Below are 19,415 nucleotides of genomic sequence, written 5' to 3'. Positions count from 1 at the left end.
TTGCAATTACTGGATACCAACACTGGGTGCCCCAAGTGTATTCCCAGCACTGGCTTAGGTCACCAGCATTGATCATGAGTTTAAAAACAGACTCCCATTTTTAATGATGTGTGTTTGTTCTTACTGCACCCTGGGGAGTGACACCATTCTGCTGTTCCACAGAGATCACTAAACCCTTGCACTCAGAGCCTGTGTCTTTTATTTTGTGTATAGGTTTGGATTGTTTATGGAGACGGTTCCCTTGGCTACAGCATTGCCGAATTTGACACATTCACGCGTCACAGGGTACGTGCCGCGTCTCTGCTGGTATTAAAAGGGCTTTCGTTACCATTTCACAATCTGTTCTTGTAACCTTTGGCTGTCGTGCAGTAAGGGGATGTCGCCTGCAGTCTGCGAACACCTTCATTGGGCTTCAATTGGTATATTCATGCTGTCCTGACACTACCTTTTTGCAAGCTACCCCTTTGCACTATTTCTTTTCTCGTGAAAGTGGTTTTTTTCACTTTCTTTGGTTTCCTGTGCCACATTTTGTCCCCAGTTGAACGGGCAGTGTGACCTGTTCCCAACTGTGCTCTAGTGACTCACTGAAACCAGTGGGAGGATATCATAGGTGTGTCTAATGTCTCCTCCTTTGGCTTGGTGTCAATTTTTTTTGTCTGATTACACTCCTGTGATGTGCCTTAGAACATTTTACTACATTAAAGGCGTTGTATAAATACAAGTTGTTATTCTGTGACTCTAACCTTGTGGACATCAAAAACCCCACCCATCCCGCTCCACACCTTGAAATGTGGGTGTGGCTGAGATTACCACGTGGGGAGACGCGAGTATGGACCTGCATCCCAGCCAGTGTACAATGCCGCACTGTCGAGAGGGTGCTTTCATTTACTAATGTAGTTTAACAACACAAGGAACCTGTTTTGACCTTCTGTTTAATCAGGATGAGAATGTTCTGATTGAAGGAGCAAGGTGTGAAGAATTGTAATATTGGGATAGTTGATGTGCCCTGTGTTACTGACTGTATCTCTACTGATGTTAATCCAGCTCCCTCACACCGTCACTCAGTAACCCCTCCCCCCCCCCCCCCCCCCCCCAACCAGCACATCTGAAATGGCAGTTTGCTTTTGATACATAATGCAGGTACCAGGGGGCATAATGTCCACATTGCATGTGCATTTTAATTCATTTTTCTTTGTTTTTATTAACCTGTGTTCTTTTAGACTCCTGTAATCGCCTTGGTCGGCAATGATGCCGGCTGGAGCCAGATTTCCCGAGAGCAGGTTCCATTGCTGGGCAGTAACGTGGCCTGTGGCCTGGCCTACACTGGTATGTGGCTGGCTGTTCAACTGTGGCTACACAGGACTAGATTGAATTGAAATGTACATTTTCTGTCTTTACAAACTGTTCCCCACCCACTCCCTTGCTGGTTTGATGTTTCGATGGCAGACAGGGAAATGGAAGAGAGGAGGGGTGTAATTCATATAGATGCATGTGAAAAGCAAATGGCCCTTTAATGGCTTGCAAGCTGTCTATTTGCTGGATCTGAGTCAGTTTTACTTTGCATCCAGTATGGACTCCACTCGTCATAAGAATGGTGAGAATGGTTACACGGGCACAGAATGTAAAATGAAAACTCGCCTTTGCCTGTTTTCTTTGCTCTTTCCTTAAGGCACTGACTTGTTGTGATACAGTTTCATAAGTGACTGCCACCACCTTGGCCCACGCCCAAGTGCCCATTCTTCACGTGAGCTTGGACAGAGTGTCGGCAGACTGTTCTATCGTGGAGAGCATCGCAGCTTAGCCTAATTATTTCTGCGTTGTCCCAACACCCGCGCTCTCCCGCTCTCGTCTACTCTCACTATCTTCCCAGCAGGAGTGAGTGGGCAGCAATTGGGAGTGAGAACCTTGGTTGTGTTTCGAGCCTGGGGAACTGTGGCCAGTTTTAGCCGTCCCGGTGGGAATCAGCTAACTCAGTGCAGCACAGTCTGGGAGTAGAACCTGGACTCTGGAATATTGGCGCGTGTAACATGCACCTCCAGGGGGCTGAGAGCAGCAATGGTAGAGATTTGAGCCTTGCCCACCAGCCTTTAACCACGGTTACCCCAGGCATAGTGAGGACTTGGAAGGAGTAATAACCTCAATACACCTTTTCTCCACAGATTACCACACAGTTGCTGAAGGATATGGCGGAAAAGGCTTTTTACTGAACAGGGAGAATGAAGAGCAAATGGACGATATAATAAGGGCAGCTCAGGAGGAGTGCCGGAATGGGAGTCCAACCCTCATAAATGTCCTGATAGGAAAATCAAACTTCAGGGAAGGTTCCATCTCTGTGTAATAATGGCTTCTGTATGGATCATGGGTTTGATGTTTCGTGTGTGCCTTGCCTCATTATATTCTTGCCCTAGCGGGCATAGACAGACAGAAAACTGAGCAATTAGAAGATTGTGTATAATCATGCAATAACATTTGATGCAAAAAGAAAACTTGATGCACAAGTTACCAAATCAAAGACTAATTTACACTTACGACCACTGGGATTTTGATTTTTAAAAAAAATCAGTGTAAATTTTATGAATTTTTAGATTGACCCCTGTGTTAATTTTGATGAGTTCCTAATAGTTGTACAGCTTGGTACCTTGTACATTGCTGGTTATTAGTGGTATTCATTATACAGCCTGGAGGCCACTGGAACCATCGTTCCTTCATCTGAGGACCCTGGAAGACTTGCTGGATGTGCCTCTGTGGGCTGTCCAGCTGTGTTGCGTAGACTGATCTAGAGCACAGCGCTGTTCCCTCTCCGGCAAAAGAAAACACGGGAATGCTATCGGAAAGCGAGATGATCCCAGCTCCCACACAGTGAGTCGAAGGGTCCTGCTAAAATAGAGCTAATGGTCCTTTTTTAGTTTTACTTTTTATTTTACCCTTGCCTGCTTGATAAGTGCCCGGCCTCCACTGCCCATGGTGACATGATGGAATCCAGGAGATGACCATTGAATCGCAGGCACAGGCCCCACCCCATTTCTCTCTGGGACAGTCGGTTGCAGCACTTCTGAGGAAGGAAGCCAAGTTGCCCATTGCACCCTGCCACCCCTAGCTCTTCAACTAGAGCAGACTGCTCTAATTCCGTATCCCTGCCCTTTCCCTCTATCCTTTTATATTCTTATTCAAATACTTATCCAGTCCCCGTTTCAGTGATCTAACTTAGCTTCAGTAGCCACTTGTCATAAAACATTCGATGTTCTAATAATCTGTGTGGGAAAAAAAATTTTCTGACTTCTCCCTTTCCTCCTCTTGTGATGATCCCGAGTCTATGGGTCTTGTTGGCAATTTCCCAACCAGTTGAAATAATCTTTCACCTATTGACCCTCTCAAAATTCCTCATGATTTTGAAAAAAAACTTATCCGATGCACCGAAACTTCCTCTTGTATGGCAGCTTGAAAAGCAACATGGAGAGAATAGCTATTCCACCAGGGAAGGATCTTGGCAAGCAATGGTTCACAGGATGCTCTGTGGTTTGGAGCCTCTCCACAGTCCCACATCGGGCTGCCCTTCACCTTGCATTTATGTAGCAGGTGGTGGCAGTGCCTGTATGAAGTTCTGACACGGTTGGCAGTGGCGAGGTGAAGCCGGGGGGGGGGGGATCGATCCCTGAGGTCCGTGATCAGGTCCTGATTCTTGACCCCGCTGGTTTCCCACATCCTCAGCTTGTCTTCGGCTGAGAGTTCCGAGGTTTTGAGAATTTCGGCCGCTAACCCGGAAGGGGTGCCTGGACCAAAAGCGGCATCTCTGGAGCATCGGGAGATCCTCATTAACCGTCAGGCCTGAGTTTGCCAGGGGCCTGGTTGTATTCTGATTATTGCTGCTTCTGTTCTGAGAGGTGGTGGCAGGATACGTGCGAAGACAGGGAGTCAGACTGTGGGTGCTGCTTTCAGCGCTCCGGCGAGGATTCTCTCAGCTCTGGTCAGTTGCGCGTCAACAGGATTTGTAGATGCACTTCCTGCTGGTTCCCAATATTCAGCTCGTGAGAAAACAAGGACCAAGGTCACTGTCCGCAGGGAGTGAGCATCTGCTTCCCAGCTAATTTGTGTATTAAGTTGATCCTGATTTTCACCTTGGCTGCAGATGTTGACTATATTGCGACCATCACTTGGTCCTCTCTAGTGCTCCAGCACGACCAATGCCATCAACAAGGTGACCAAACTCCAATCAACGGCAACACGGTCGACATTTCTTTGATCCAGTGAGACAAGCTCAGTTTTCGAGCCTTTCTTTATACCGTCTCCTCTCATTCCTGGTGTCGTTGTCATGAATCTTCATTGTACCCTTTCCATAGATCTAATATCCTTCCTATAATGGGGTGACCAGAACTCTATGCAATGCTTTCAACTGTGGCCCAACCAAAGTCTTGTGATAATTCAACATCACCTCCTTGCTTTCAACTGCCCCATGTACAAAGCCCAGAATCCAATTTGCCTTTTTGTGGTCTGCACTTATGATCTCTGTATCTGAACCGTAGATCTCTCTGTTCCTCTGTTAAGAAGTTTACTATTTAGGGTACATTTCCTTTCTGGGTTCTTTCTCCCCCAAAATATATGACTTGACAGTTCTCTGCATTAATCAGGATCTGCCCAATCTGCTAGACCCACCTACCTCCTTCTGCAATCTCCAGCATTCTGCCTCAGTTTGCCATCCCCCCCAACTTAGTACAGTCCCTACCCACTCCCACTAACTTAGTACAGTCCTACCCATTTGCCCGTACTTAGTACAGCCCCACACCCACTCTCCCCCTACGTGTTGGGGACCATTCAGATTTTGTTGGCAGCAGTTTGTTGAAATAAGCGGATGTAATGTATAAATTTAGGCTCCTCAGCTTCCTGGCTGTCATATTGACCCTTCTGAGGCGACTATCTTTCCATCTGCCAGTGCCGCAGTGGACAGATTAAGTGCATCCACATTAACAGCAAGATTTGTGAACTCTTGTAAGCCATGAGCTTCATACAGAACCTGATCGTTGGTGTTCTCTTCAGCACTGATCGACTGTGAACCGGCAGAAGTTGTCATCGTGTGCATCACAGAGTAAAGTGCACACAAAACAGTTTTTAAAATTGTCTCGTTTTACCTATCTCCAGGCTTTTGTGCGTTGCTCCCTGTAGGTTTTTCTGTAAACTTTTCCTTGGGTCGATGGCTGCCAACTTTTTAATGAGCTAAAGGTTATCGGTAGTCGTACTTAAGATTTTGAATAATCCCTTGATCTATTGGCTGGATTAAGGATGTGGTACTTGGAGGAAGAAAATTTAACTTAAAGGCTCGTAGGCCATTGACATGAGGGTGGACAGAGCAGTTATCAACTAAAGCCTCGATCCAGCCAAATGTTGTCATCTTTCAAGTTTTTGGATCCACCTTGTACAAATATCAGATGTCACCAGACTTTGGCCTCAATCGACTGGCAGATGTTTTATGTTTTTAAAGCATCGTGGGTTTTATTGACTCCTTTTACGAGAAGCTGCAGCTCATCTGCTCCAGTCATGTTGGCGGTGACAGGAATCTTTCTTTAAAACCAGTACACAGTTGTCCCTTGATGCAGTAGGTTTTGTCCAGGGTGTACTTAAAGAACAAGGCTGCCTTATCCATGTTGTAAACATCCAAAAGTTAAGGCCAAGGTATTTCAGTGGCGACCAAGCAGGTGCTGTAATGATACTTAGCCCCTAGAAATCTGTAGTACTCTTTGGAAATGCATTAATGACATCTGGTGGCTGTACTGTAGTAGCCTTTCTCTTAATTTTGTTGATTGACTGGTCGGATGCCTTGATTTCTTTCTAAAGTTGAGATGTCGGCCATCTATTGATCAGTTGGCTAAACACTCATACAGTGTTAAAACTAGACTGAGAACGTGAAAGATGAGCCAGAATATATTATCCTGAAACAGTTAAACTCCCATCTCTCTCCTACTTTTTCTTTGTGTCTCTCTCTCTCTCTCTCTCCATCCCCCCTTCACCCCGCTAACTAAACCAGAGATGAACCAACTCTCTTGGGAGAGGAGTACAGTGTCTAAACCCAGAGGCTGGGTTCCACAGCTCAGTGTGGTAATGACTCTCTTCCACTGAGGGATTCCTTATATTTTCCAGCCTATTTTTCCAAGTTGACAGAACATAAACTGTCAATATATTCAATGAATAAAACTTTCAAATAGTCAACAGCAGGTTACAGTTATGGATTTGAGATTATCCATGGAACTCCTTTTTAGTGTGATTGACTTGCAGAGATTGGGGATTAGTTAAATTTTTTATTGGATTTGATTTTATTATTGGATTTCTGAACACTGAATATGGCCTAATTTCAGAAGCACAAGAGGAATGTATTGAATTATACCCACTTAGCTAAACCCATTTGTTAAAATCCCATTTATTTCAACACCTTTTTATATTGTCTGAAATCTATTCTTTTAGGATATTAATGGAATTGGGAAATTAGTGGTTTTTTTTTCAGGACTCCCTACTTGTTTATGGGGTAATACTGAATATTTATCTACAGCTTCTTAAGTGGTGTAATATTATTGAAATAGTGGAGTTGGATGAAGCTTGTAGTTCAGAGAGTTGATGGTGTAACTGGAACATGGTGACGGAATGCCAGAGGCTGCTCGTTGCTCAGGGGCTCCCTGCCTCAGTTGGTCGAGCCTCGGTGGGGGGTCCTCCCTGCCTTAGTTGGGTGAGTCCCAGAGGCTGCCTGTCAGGGCTAGGCTAGGGTCCCTTCCAGTAGACTGAAGCAAAGTGAGGCTTAACCCACATGAACTATGGGTTCTACCAGACAATTGCAGAGCTTCAGAGAAGCTACTAACTTGGACCTTGTGTCCTTCTCAGTGAAGGAGTTTGATGAATGGTTTTCGAGTGCAGTGTAGACACAGGGAACCAAGACACCAACAAAACTAGGGATTACTTTTTAACTTCTAATCAGTTGACTACAACACTAAGGGATTTTTTTAAATTTTTGAAATAAGAGTAAATTTAAAGTTAATAATGGGCAATTGTGGTCTGGGTTAAGTTCTACCTCCACTTAATGGTAATAGTTGTGTTCTTTATACTGTACCTTTTATTGTGTATTAAAACGATTTATTTCAATCTGAGCCTCACGGTAACTTGTGCTTTTAATTTGAAACTCTTGTCACCATTACACCCTCTACTTTCCTTTCCACCTACTAAAGAGAGCCTTGTGGTTTTTGATTGGGATTGTTTTAAGCTGTTTGGTTAGTTACGTGAAGGCATTGCCATTGCTTTAAGAGTGATCTTGACTCAGGTAGTAGCACTCGTCTGAGTCAGAAGGTTGTGGGTTCAAACCCCACTCCAGGTTTTGAGCCCATAATCCAGACCAGTGCTGTCCAATATATTAGCCAGTCGCTAATTGGGAATCCAGATGTGGCTAATTGTATTTCTGATTATTAAATGAGTAATAGACCCTGTTGGGCAATTGACCTCAATACTCATTCACATGGCCAATGCATGTTAACTTTAACCTTTTGTGTGTTTGTTGGTAAAATGATAAGATGAAAAGCAGTGTGAGTGAGTGTAAGATTGTACCATCACCTGTGAAATCTATATCAAACATGTAGTTCAGGTAATTCACCTTTTGTATTATTCAAACATATATCTGATGATTATTAACCAAAGTATTGCTATAATCACACATGTACCTTGACTCATTATACCACATGTATTTGGGACATGTACCTTTTGCTATCCTTATATGAACACACTTCTCTCTTTAAGCAAGTATATAGTAATTAACCACACAACTTAGAATCCATCAAGTTTTGCAAAAACCCTTCAAAATCCTTTATTAAAACTAATAGAAGTATGAAAGTTGCTAGCACAGCACATACACTGCTAGGCAGTAACCATAGCTAGGCAGATGTGCTCAAGAGATACCTGTCCGTATGAGACAGTAGAGTCTTAGAATTTCAAGCCTGAGACCCAGACGAAAGCATCAGATAATAGACCTAGAAGTTGCCAAAGGTGATCTTGAGAGGATCACGACAGGATGAGATGAGGGGCCAGTCCTGTGGGAATGGTGGTAATTGGTCAATCGGAGGAATATGGCATTTGGGGGGGGGGGGGCTACTCCATCAAATATACAGAGGGTGATCTAGTCCCCCACCCAGAATGTACTCTGGGTGGGGGACTTCAATGTCCATCACCAAGAGTGGCTCGGTAGCACCACTACTGACCCAGTTGGCCGAGCCCTGAAGGACATAGCTGCCAGACTGGGCCTGCGTCAGGTGGTGAGCGAACCAACGTGAGGGAAATACCTACTTAACTTCGTCCTCACCAATCTACCTGTTGCAGATGCATCTGTCCATGACAGTATTGGTAGGAGTGACCACCGCACAGTTTATGTAGAGACAAAGTCCCGTCTTCACACTGAAGACACCATCCAACGTGTTGTGTGGCACTACCACCGTGCTAAATGGGATAGATTCCGAACAGATCTAGCAGCTCAAAACTGGGCACCCATGAGGTACTGTGGGCCATCAGCAGCAGCAGAATTGTATTCCAGCACAGTCTGTAACCTCATGGCCCGGCATATTCCTCACTCTACCATTACCAACAAGCCAGGGGATCAACCCTGGTTCAATGAGGAGTGTAGAAGAGCATGCCAGGAGCAGCATCAGGCGTACTTAAAAATGAGGTGCCAACCTGGTAAAGCTACAACACAAGACTACATGCATGCTAAACAGTGGAAGCAACATGCTTAAGACAGAGCTAAGTGATTCCACAACCAATGGATCAGATCAAAGCGCTGCAGTCCTGCCACATCCAGTCTTGAATGGTGGTGGATAATTAAACAACTAATGGGAGGAGGAGGCTCTGTAAACATCCCCATCCTCAATGATGGCAGAGTCCAGCACGTGAGTGCAAAGGACAAGGCTGAAGCGATTGCAACTATTTTCAGCCAGAAGGGCCGAGTGGATGATCCATCTCGGCCTCTTCCCGATATCTCCACCATCACAAAAGCCAGTCTTCAGCCAATTCCATTCACTCCACGTGATATCAAGAAACAGCTGAGTGCACTGGATACTACAAAGGCTATGAGCCCCGACAACGTCCTGGCTGTAGTGCTGAAGACTTGTGCTCCAGCACATTGTGGAAAATTGTCCAGGTATGTCCTGTCCACAAAAAGCAGGACAAATCCAATCCGGCCAATTACCGCCCCATCAGTCTACTCTCAATCATCAGCAAAGTGATGGAAGGTGTTGTTGGCAGTGTTATCAAGCAGCACTTACTCACCAATAACTTGCTCACCGATGCTCAGTTTGGGTTCTGTCAGGACCACTCGGCTCCAGACCTCATTACAGCCTTGGTCCAAACATGGACAAAAGAGCTGAATTCCAGAGGTGAGGTGAGAGTAACTGCCCTTGACATCAAGGCAGTATTTGACCGAGTATGGCACCAAGGAGCCCTAGTAAAGTTGAAGTCAATGGGAATCAGAGGGGAAAACTCTCCAGTGGCTGGAGTCATACCAAGCACAAAGGAAGATGGTAGTGGTTGTTGGAGGCCAATCATCTCAGCTCCGGGACATTGTTGCAGGAGTTCCTCAGGGCAGTGTCCTAGGCCCAGCCATCTTCAGCTGCTTCATCAATGACCTTCCCTCCATCATTAGGTCAGAAATGGGGATGTTCGCTGATGATTGCACAGTGTTCAGTTCCATTCGCAACCCCTCAAATAATGAAGCAGTCCGTGTCCCCATGCAGCATAACCTGGACAACATCCAGGTTTGGGCTGATTAGTGGCTAGTAACATTCGTGCCAGACAAGTGCCAGGCAATGACCATCTCCAACAAGAGAGAGTCTAACCACCTCCCCTTGACATTCAACAGCATTACCATCGCCGAATCCCCCACCATCAACATCCTTAAATACTGTGGCTACAAAATCAGGTCAGAGGCTGGGTATTCTGTGACGAGTGACTCACCTCCTGACTCCCCAAAGCCTTTCCACCATCTAAAAGGCACAAGTCAGGAGTGTGATGGAATATTCTCCACTTGCCTGGATGAGTGCAGCTCCAACAACACCCAAGAAGCTCGACACCATCCAAGACAAAGCAGCCCGCTTGATTGGCACCCCACCCACCACCCTAAACATTCACTCCCTTCACCACCACAGTGTGTACCATCCACAGGATGCACTGCAGCAACTCGCCAAGCCTTCTTCGACAGCACCTCCCAAACCCGCGACCTCTACCACCTAGAAGGACAAGAGCAGCAGGCACATGGGAACAACACCACCTGCACCTCCATCACACACCATCCCGACTTGGAAATATATCGCCGTTCCTTCATCGTTGCTGCATCAAAATCCTGGAACTCCCTTCCTAACAGCATTGTGGGAGAACCTTCAGTACAAGGACTGCAGCGGTTCAAGAAGGCCGCTCACCACTACCTTCTCAAGGGTAATTAGGGATGGGTAATAAATGCCGGCCTCGCCAGTGACGTCCACATCCCATGAACGAATTAAAAAAAGAGATAAGGAGTAGGCCGACTAATTTTCCTTTGAGCTGAAAGATGCTCAACACCCAATTGTCAACCCACCTTTTGGCAAGATCCCCATAGGGTCAATTACCCGTGTCAATAATAGCCCTTGACGCCACCCCCAAAAGTGGCATAATAGGAGCACCCCTTGCTGGCGTGAGGTTGTAGAAACTTAGCAGGAATAACGTAACTATGGCTGACTTTGGAGGCCCATCAAACAGCTATTTGATGAACGATTGGATCAACAGAAGTAGGACTGAGGACAAGGAGTCCAAGAGGCCAACCCTGGCGGGGCTAAAGAGTCATGTGAATCAAAGTGGATGAAGGACCCCAGGCGGGGTGGAAAGCGCTTCCTTCTAGACTCCTGAGGTGGATACAACTCTACCCAGTGTGGAACGGCTGGTATGACCTCTTGCTCTGTGCTGTGAACTACTGCCCCCAACGTTACGTGTGTTCGTTCTTGTGTGAAATCTAATAAAGTATCTTTATACCAAATTGGGGTGTCACATCAATTACACAGCAACAGGGAATAAATAAAAGTCCCTACATGAGTGTTTGTTTTTGATGGGTGTGAGTGCATTAATTTCTGGGGGATGGTAGTAGATGTTTATTAAGTAAATATACACGAGAAGTATATTTACCTGTATTGTGTAAGGTGTATTCTACTAAAATTAGTGCATGTGGCTAAAATGGTGGCGCCATGGCCACATCTGTGGCTAGTCAGTGATTTCTACTGGACAACACACCGGGAGAGTGCTGCATTGCCTGGTGTGTCGCCTTTTGGACAGGAAGTTAACCGAGGCCCTGTCTGCCTGCTCAGGTGAATGTAAAAGATCCCACGTCACTATTCAAAGAAGAGCAGGGGAATTCTCGCAGTGTCCTGATCAACATTCCTCAAACAAGATCAGTAAAACAGATTAACTGGTCATTCGTCTTGTTGTTGTTTGTGTGATCTTGCTATGCCAAATTGTGTTTTCCTACACAAGAATGGCTGTACTTAAAAAAAAAAAGTGATTCATTGGTATGAAGTGCTTTGGGAGGTCCTGATGATATGAAAAATGCTGTATAAATGTGAGTTCTTGTTGGTGTAAGAGTCTGAATCTTGTAATGTTGAATTACACAAGGGCACCATTGTGCAGTTCATCCAGAAAATCTTCAGCATCAGACCTATGGCTTCCCTCAGGAGGTTAGCACACGGTTCAATCAACCTCTTTGATTCCTTTTTATGGTGTTTATTTAAACTGGTCCCTCTGTGCCAGCAGCTGGCAGCTGTGCGATCAATGCTGATGAAGATATTCGCTCTCTGCCTAAACTGCAGTCCATAAGATGTCCACAAGAGGTCACAAGTAACGATTCAAGTCCTGATTCTAGACAGGGATCACATATACACGGGGGCGTGTGATATGTAAGTGTACAAGCTGCAGCCTGTTACAAAATACGGCCAGCGTGCAATATGTTACACACAGGTAATGCATGCACTGGTCTGCAGATAGCACATGATTTGCAGAGCCTCATACATGGACTAGCACATGTCACAGTGCTGTAACATATTTGGTTTCAGGTGATGGCTCAAATTGTAAAAGTTGAACTGTTGGTATTTAAATGCATTGTGTATATCCCAGTAATCTTTATTGCAATTTTACATTGTATTCTAATGGAAACTGGGCACATTATCGGAAACAACAAAAGTTAGGATAAAACTAGGGCAGTAGGGGTGTATAACGGGCGGAGTGTATAACGGGCGGAATGTATAACAGGGGGTGGGGGGTGTATAATCAGCAGGCCAATCCGATATCACCTGCTTTACACGATCAACCAAAAATTACAATTACCCTCATTGGATGAAAGTGAGACAGTAGAGTGGGTGAATATTGGAGAGAAAAAAAATGCGGTACACTCCCACACCCCTTATTAGTTACGTTACACTCCACGCCCCTTATTAGTTACGTTACACTTCACGCCCCTTATTAGTTACGTTACACTCCCACGCCCCTTATTAGTTACGGTACAGTCCCACGCCCCTTGTTAGTTACGTTACACTCCCACGCCCCTTATTAGTTACGGTACAGTCCCACGCCCCTTGTTAGTTACGTTACACTCCCACGCCCCTTGTTAGTTACGGTACAGTCCCACGCCCCTTATTAGTTACGTTACAGTCCCACGCCCCTTATTAGTTACGGTACAGTCCCACGCCCCTTGTTAGTTACGTTACACTCCCACGCCCCTTGTTAGTTACGTTACACTCCCTCGCCCCTTATTAGTTACGTTACACTCCCACGCCCCTTGTTAGTTACGGTACACTCCCACGCCCCTTATTAGTTATGTTACAGTCCCACGCCCCTTATTAGTTACGTTACACTCCCGCACCCCTTATTAGTTACGTTACACTCCCACGGCCCTTGTTAGTTACGTTACACTGCCACGCCCCTTATTAGTTACGTTACACTCCCACGCCCCTTGTTAGTTACGTTACACTCCCACACCCCTTATTAGTTACGGTACAGTCCCACGTCCCTTATTAGTTACGGTACACTCCCACATCCCTTATTAGTTACGTTACAGTCCCACATCCCTTATTAGTTACGTTACACTCCCACACCCCTTATTAGTTACGTTACACTCCCACGCCCCTTATTAGTTACGTTACACTCCCACGCCCCTTATTAGTTAGGGTACAGTCCCACGCCCCTTGTTAGTTACGTTACACTCCCACGCCCCTTGTTAGTTACGTTACAGTCCCACATCCCTTATTAGTTACGTTACACTCCCATGCCCCTTATTAGTTACGTTACACTCCCACTCCCACGCCCCTTATTAGTTACGGTACAGTCCCACGCCCCTTGTTAGTTACGGTACAGTCCCACGCCCCTTATTAGTTACGGTACACTCCCACGCCCCTTATTAGTTATGTTACAGTCCCACGCCCCTTGTTAGTTACGGTACACTCCCACGCCCCTTATTAGTTATGTTACAGTCCCACGCCCCTTATTAGTTACGTTACACTCCCGCACCCCTTATTAGTTACGTTACACTCCCACGGCCCTTGTTAGTTACGTTACACTCCCACGCCCCTTGTTAGTTACGTTACACTCCCACGCCCCTTGTTAGTTACGTTACACTGCCACGCCCCTTATTAGTTACGTTACACTCCCACGCCCCTTGTTAGTTACGTTACACTCCCACACCCCTTATTAGTTACGTTACACTCCCACGTCCCTTATTAGTTACGGTAGAGTCCCACGCCCCTTATTAGTTATGTTACACTCCAAAGCCCCTTGTTAATTACGTTACAGTCCCTCGTCCCTTATTAGTTACGGTACAGTCCCACGCCCCTTATTAGTTACGTTACACTCCCACGCCCCTTGTTAGTTACGGTACACTCCCACGCCCCTTGTTAGTTACATTACACTCCCACGTCCCTTGTTAGTTACGGTACAGTCCCACGCCCCTTATTAGTTACGTTACACTCCCACGCCCCTTATTAGTTACGGTACAGTCCCACGCCCCTTATTAGTTACGTTACACTCCCACGCCCTTTGTTAGTTACGGTACACTCCCACGCCCCTTATTAGTTACGTTACACTCCCACGCCCCTTATTAGTTACGGTACAGTCCCACGCCCCTTGTTAGTTACGGTACACTCCCACACCCCTTATTAGTTACGTTACACTCCCATGCCCCTTGTTAGTTACGGTACACTCCCACGCCCCTTATTAGTTACGTTACACTCCCACGCCCCTTATTAGTTACGGTACAGTCCCACGCCCCTTATTAGTTACGTTACACTCCCACGCCCCTTGTTAGTTACGGTAAAGTGCCACGTCCCTTATTAGTTGCAGTGCACTCCCACGCCCCTTATTAGTTACGTTACACTCCCACGCCCCTTGTTAGTTACGGTACAGTGACACGACCCTTATTAGTTACGTTACACTCCCACGCCCCTTGTTAGTTACGGTACACTCCCACTCCCACGCCCCTTATTAGTTACCGTACAGTCCCACGTCCCTTATTAGTTACGTTACAGTCCCACGCCCCTTATTAGTTACGGTACAGTCCCACATCCCTTATTGGTTACGTTACAGTCCCACGCCCCTTATTAGTTACGGTACACTCCCACGCCCCTTATTAGTTACGGTACACCCCCACGCCCCTTATTAGTTCGGGTACAGACCCACGCCCCTTATTAGTTACGGTACAGTCCCACGCCCCTTATTAGTTACGGTACACTCCCACGCCCCTTATTAGTTACGGTACACTCCCACGCCCCTTATTAGTTACGGTACAGTCCCACGCCCTTTATTAGTTACGGTACACTCCCACGCCCCTTATTAGTTACGGTACAGACCCACGCCCCTTATTAGTTACGGTACAGTCCCACGCCCCTTATTAGTTACGGTACACTCCCACATCCCTTATTAGTTACGTTACAGTCCCACATCCCTTATTAGTTACGTTACACTCCCACACCCCTTATTAGTTACGTTACACTCCCACGCCCCTTATTAGTTACGTTACACTCCCACGCCCCTTATTAGTTAGGGTACAGTCCCACGCCCCTTGTTAGTTACGTTACACTCCCACGCCCCTTGTTAGTTACGTTACAGTCCCACATCCCTTATTAGTTACGTTACACTCCCATGCCCCTTATTAGTTACGTTACACTCCCACTCCCACGCCCCTTATTAGTTACGGTACAGTCCCACGCCCCTTGTTAGTTACGTTACACTCCCACGCCCCTTGTTAGTTACGGTACAGTCCCACGCCCCTTATTAGTTACGTTACAGTCCCACGCCCCTTATTAGTTACGGTACAGTCCCACGCCCCTTGTTAGTTACGTTACACTCCCGCGCCCCTTGTTAGTTACGTTACACTCCCACGGCCCTTGTTAGTTACGTTACACTCCCACGCCCCTTGTTAGTTACGTTACACTCCCACGCCCCTTGTTAGTTACGTTACACTGCCACGCCCCTTATTAGTTACGTTACACTCCCACGCCCCTTGTTAGTTACGTTACACTCCCTCACCCCTTATTAGTTACGTTACACTCCCACACCCCTTATTAGTTACGTTACACTCCCACGCCCCTTATTAGTTACGTTACACTCCCACGCCCCTTATTAGTTAGGGTACAGTCCCACGCCCCTTGTTAGTTACGTTACACTCCCACGCCCCTTGTTAGTTACGTTACAGTCCCACATCCCTTATTAGTTACGTTACACTCCCATGCCCCTTATTAGTTACGTTACACTCCCACGCCCCTTATTAGTTACGGTACAGTCCCACGCCCCTTGTTAGTTACGTTACACTCCCACGCCCCTTGTTAGTTACGGTACACTCCCACGCCCCTTATTAGTTACGTTACAGTCCCACGCCCCTTATTAGTTACGTTACACTCCCGCACCCCTTATTAGTTACGTTACACTCCCACGGCCCTTGTTAGTTACGTTACACTCCCATGCCCCTTGTTAGTTACGTTACACTCCCACGCCCCTTGTTAGTTACGTTACACTGCCACGCCCCTTATTAGTTACGTTACACTCCCACGCCCCTTGTTAGTTACGTTACACTCCCACACCCCTTATTAGTTACGTTACACTCCCATGCCCTTTGTTAGTTACGGTACACTCCCACGCCCCTTATTAGTTACGTTACACTCCCACGCCCCTTATTAGTTACGGTACAGTCCCACGCCCCTTGTTAGTTACGGTACACTCCCACACCCCTTATTAGTTACGTTACACTCCCACGCCCCTTATTAGTTACGGTACAGTCCCACGCCCCTTATTAGTTACGTTACACTCCCACGCCCCTTGTTAGTTACGGTAAAGTGCCACGTCCCTTATTAGTTGCAGTGCACTCCCACGCCCCTTATTAGTTACGTTACACTCCCACGCCCCTTGTTAGTTACGGTACAGTGCCACGACCCTTATTAGTTACGTTACACTCCCACGCCCCTTGTTAGTTACGGTACACTCCCACTCCCACGCCCCTTATTAGTTACCGTAAAGTCCCACGTCCCTTATTAGTTACGTTACAGTCCCACGCCCCTTATTAGTTACGGTACAGTCCCACATCCCTTATTGGTTACGTTACAGTCCCACGCCCCTTATTAGTTACGGTACACTCCCACGCCCCTTATTAGTTACGGTACACCCCCACGCCCCTTATTAGTTACGGTACAGACCCACGCCCCTTATTAGTTACGGTACAGTCCCACGCCCCTTATTAGTTACGGTACACTCCCACGCCCCTTATTAGTTACGGTACACTCCCACGCCCCTTATTAGTTACGGTACAGTCCCACGCCCTTTATTAGTTACGGTACACTCCCACGTCCCTTATTAGTTACGGTACAGACCCACGCCCCTTATTAGTTACGGTACAGTCCCACGCCCCTTATTAGTTACGGTACACTCCCACATCCCTTATTAGTTACGTTACAGTCCCACATCCCTTATTAGTTACGTTACACTCCCACACCCCTTATTAGTTACGTTACACTCCCACACCCCTTATTAGTTACGTTACACTCCCACGCCCCTTATTAGTTAGGGTACAGTCCCACGCCCCTTGTTAGTTACGTTACACTCCCACGCCCCTTGTTAGTTACGTTACAGTCCCACATCCCTTATTAGTTACGTTACACTCCCATGCCCCTTATTAGTTACGTTACACTCCCACTCCCACGCCCCTTATTAGTTACGGTACAGTCCCACGCCCCTTGTTAGTTACGTTACACTCCCACGCCCCTTGTTAGTTACGGTACAGTCCCACGCCCCTTATTAGTTACGTTACAGTCCCACGCCCCTTATTAGTTACGGTACAGTCCCACGCCCCTTGTTAGTTACGTTACACTCCCGCGCCCCTTGTTAGTTACGTGACACTCCCACAGCCCTTGTTAGTTACGTTACACTCCCACGCCCCTTGTTAGTTACGTTACACTGCCACGCCCCTTATTAGTTACGTTACACTCCCACGCCCCTTGTTAGTTACGTTACACTCCCTCACCCCTTATTAGTTACGTTACACTCCCACACCTCTTATTAGTTACGTTACACTCCCATGCCCCTTATTAGTTACGTTACACTCCCACATCCCTTATTGGTTACGTTACAGTCCCACGCCCCTTATTAGTTACGGTACACCCCCACGCCCCTTATTAGTTACGGTACAGACCCACGCCCCTTATTAGTTACGGTACAGTCCCACGCCCCTTATTAGTTACGGTACACTCCCACGCCCCTTATTAGTTACGGTACAGCCCCACGCCCCTTATTAGTTCCGGTACACTCCCACGCCCCTTATTAGTTACGGTACACTCCCACGCCCCTTATTAGTTACGGTACACTCCCACGCCCCTTATTAGTTACGGTACACTCCCACGCCCCTTATTAGTTACGGTACACTCCCACGCCCCTTATTAGTTACAGTACACTCCCACGCCCCTTATTAGTTACGGTACACTCCCACGCCCCTTATTAGTTACAGTACACTCCCACGCCCCTTATTAGTTACAGTACACTCCCACGCCCCTTATTAGTTACGTTACACTCCCACGCCCCTTGTTAGTTACGTTACACTCCCACGCCCCTTGTTAGTTACGTTACACTGCCACGCCCCTTATTAGTTACGTTACACTCCCACGCCCCTTGTTAGTTACGTTACACTCCCACACCCCTTATTAGTTACGTTACACTCCCACGTCCCTTATTAGTTACGGTACAGTCCCACGCCCCTTATTAGTTATGTTACACTCCAAAGCCCCTTGTTAATTACGTTACAGTCCCTCGTCCCTTATTAGTTACGGTACAGTCCCACGCCCCTTATTAGTTACGTTACACTCCCACGCCCCTTGTTAGTTACGGTACACTCCCACGCCCCTTGTTAGTTACATTACACTCCCACGTCCCTTGTTAGTTACGGTACAGTCCCACGCCCCTTATTAGTTACGTTACACTCCCACGCCCCTTATTAGTTACGGTACAGTCCCACGCCCCTTATTAGTTACGTTACACTCCCACGCCCTTTGTTAGTTACGGTACACTCCCACGCCCCTTATTAGTTACGTTACACTCCCACGCCCCTTATTAGTTACGGTACAGTCCCACGCCCCTTGTTAGTTACGGTACACTCCCACACCCCTTATTAGTTACGTTACACTCCCATGCCCCTTGTTAGTTACGGTACACTCCCACGCCCCTTATTAGTTACGTTACACTCCCACGCCCCTTATTAGTTACGGTACAGTCCCACGGCCCTTATTAGTTACGTTACACTCCCACGCCCCTTGTTAGTTACGGTAAAGTGCCACGTCCCTTATTAGTTGCAGTGCACTCCCACGCCCCTTATTAGTTACGTTACACTCCCACGCCCCTTGTTAGTTACGGTACAGTGCCACGACCCTTATTAGTTACGTTAAACTCCCACGCCCCTTGTTAGTTACGGTACACTCCCACTCCCACGCCCCTTATTAGTTACCGTACAGTCCCACGTCCCTTATTAGTTACGTTACAGTCCCACGCCCCTTATTAGTTACGGTACAGTCCCACATCCCTTATTGGTTACGTTACAGTCCCACGCCCCTTATTAGTTACGGTACACTCCCACGCCCCTTATTAGTTACGGTACACCCCCACGCCCCTTATTAGTTAGGGTACAGACCCACGCCCCTTATTAGTTACGGTACAGTCCCACGCCCCTTATTAGTTACGGTACACTCCCACGCCCCTTATTAGTTACGGTACACTCCCACGCCCCTTATTAGTTACGGTACAGTCCCACGCCCTTTATTAGTTACGGTACACTCCCACGCCCCTTATTAGTTACGGTACAGACCCACGCCCCTTATTAGTTACGGTACAGTCCCACGCCCCTTATTAGTTACGGTACACTC

General features: G+C 46.9%; 1 protein-coding gene across 1 annotated transcript in view; it reads left to right on the top strand.

Annotated features, from left to right (window-relative positions):
• Positions 1 to 7,124, top strand: part of ilvbl (ilvB (bacterial acetolactate synthase)-like) — a 32,973-nt gene extending 25,849 nt beyond the window's left edge. The window contains exons 13-15 of the mRNA XM_067971081.1: positions 214 to 285; positions 1,221 to 1,326; positions 2,160 to 7,124. Coding sequence (XP_067827182.1) covers positions 214 to 285; positions 1,221 to 1,326; positions 2,160 to 2,338 — 357 coding nt within the window. The 3' untranslated portion in view covers positions 2,339 to 7,124. The remainder of the gene's footprint in view (positions 1 to 213; positions 286 to 1,220; positions 1,327 to 2,159) is intronic.
• The last annotated feature ends 12,291 nt before the right edge of the window (positions 7,125 to 19,415 follow it).

Source organism: Heptranchias perlo, chromosome 33, assembly GCF_035084215.1.
Source record: "Heptranchias perlo isolate sHepPer1 chromosome 33, sHepPer1.hap1, whole genome shotgun sequence".
Taxonomy (NCBI): domain Eukaryota; kingdom Metazoa; phylum Chordata; class Chondrichthyes; order Hexanchiformes; family Hexanchidae; genus Heptranchias; species Heptranchias perlo.
The sequence above is the reverse complement of the archived record's forward strand: the minus strand, read 5'-3'. Positions and strand labels throughout refer to the sequence as shown.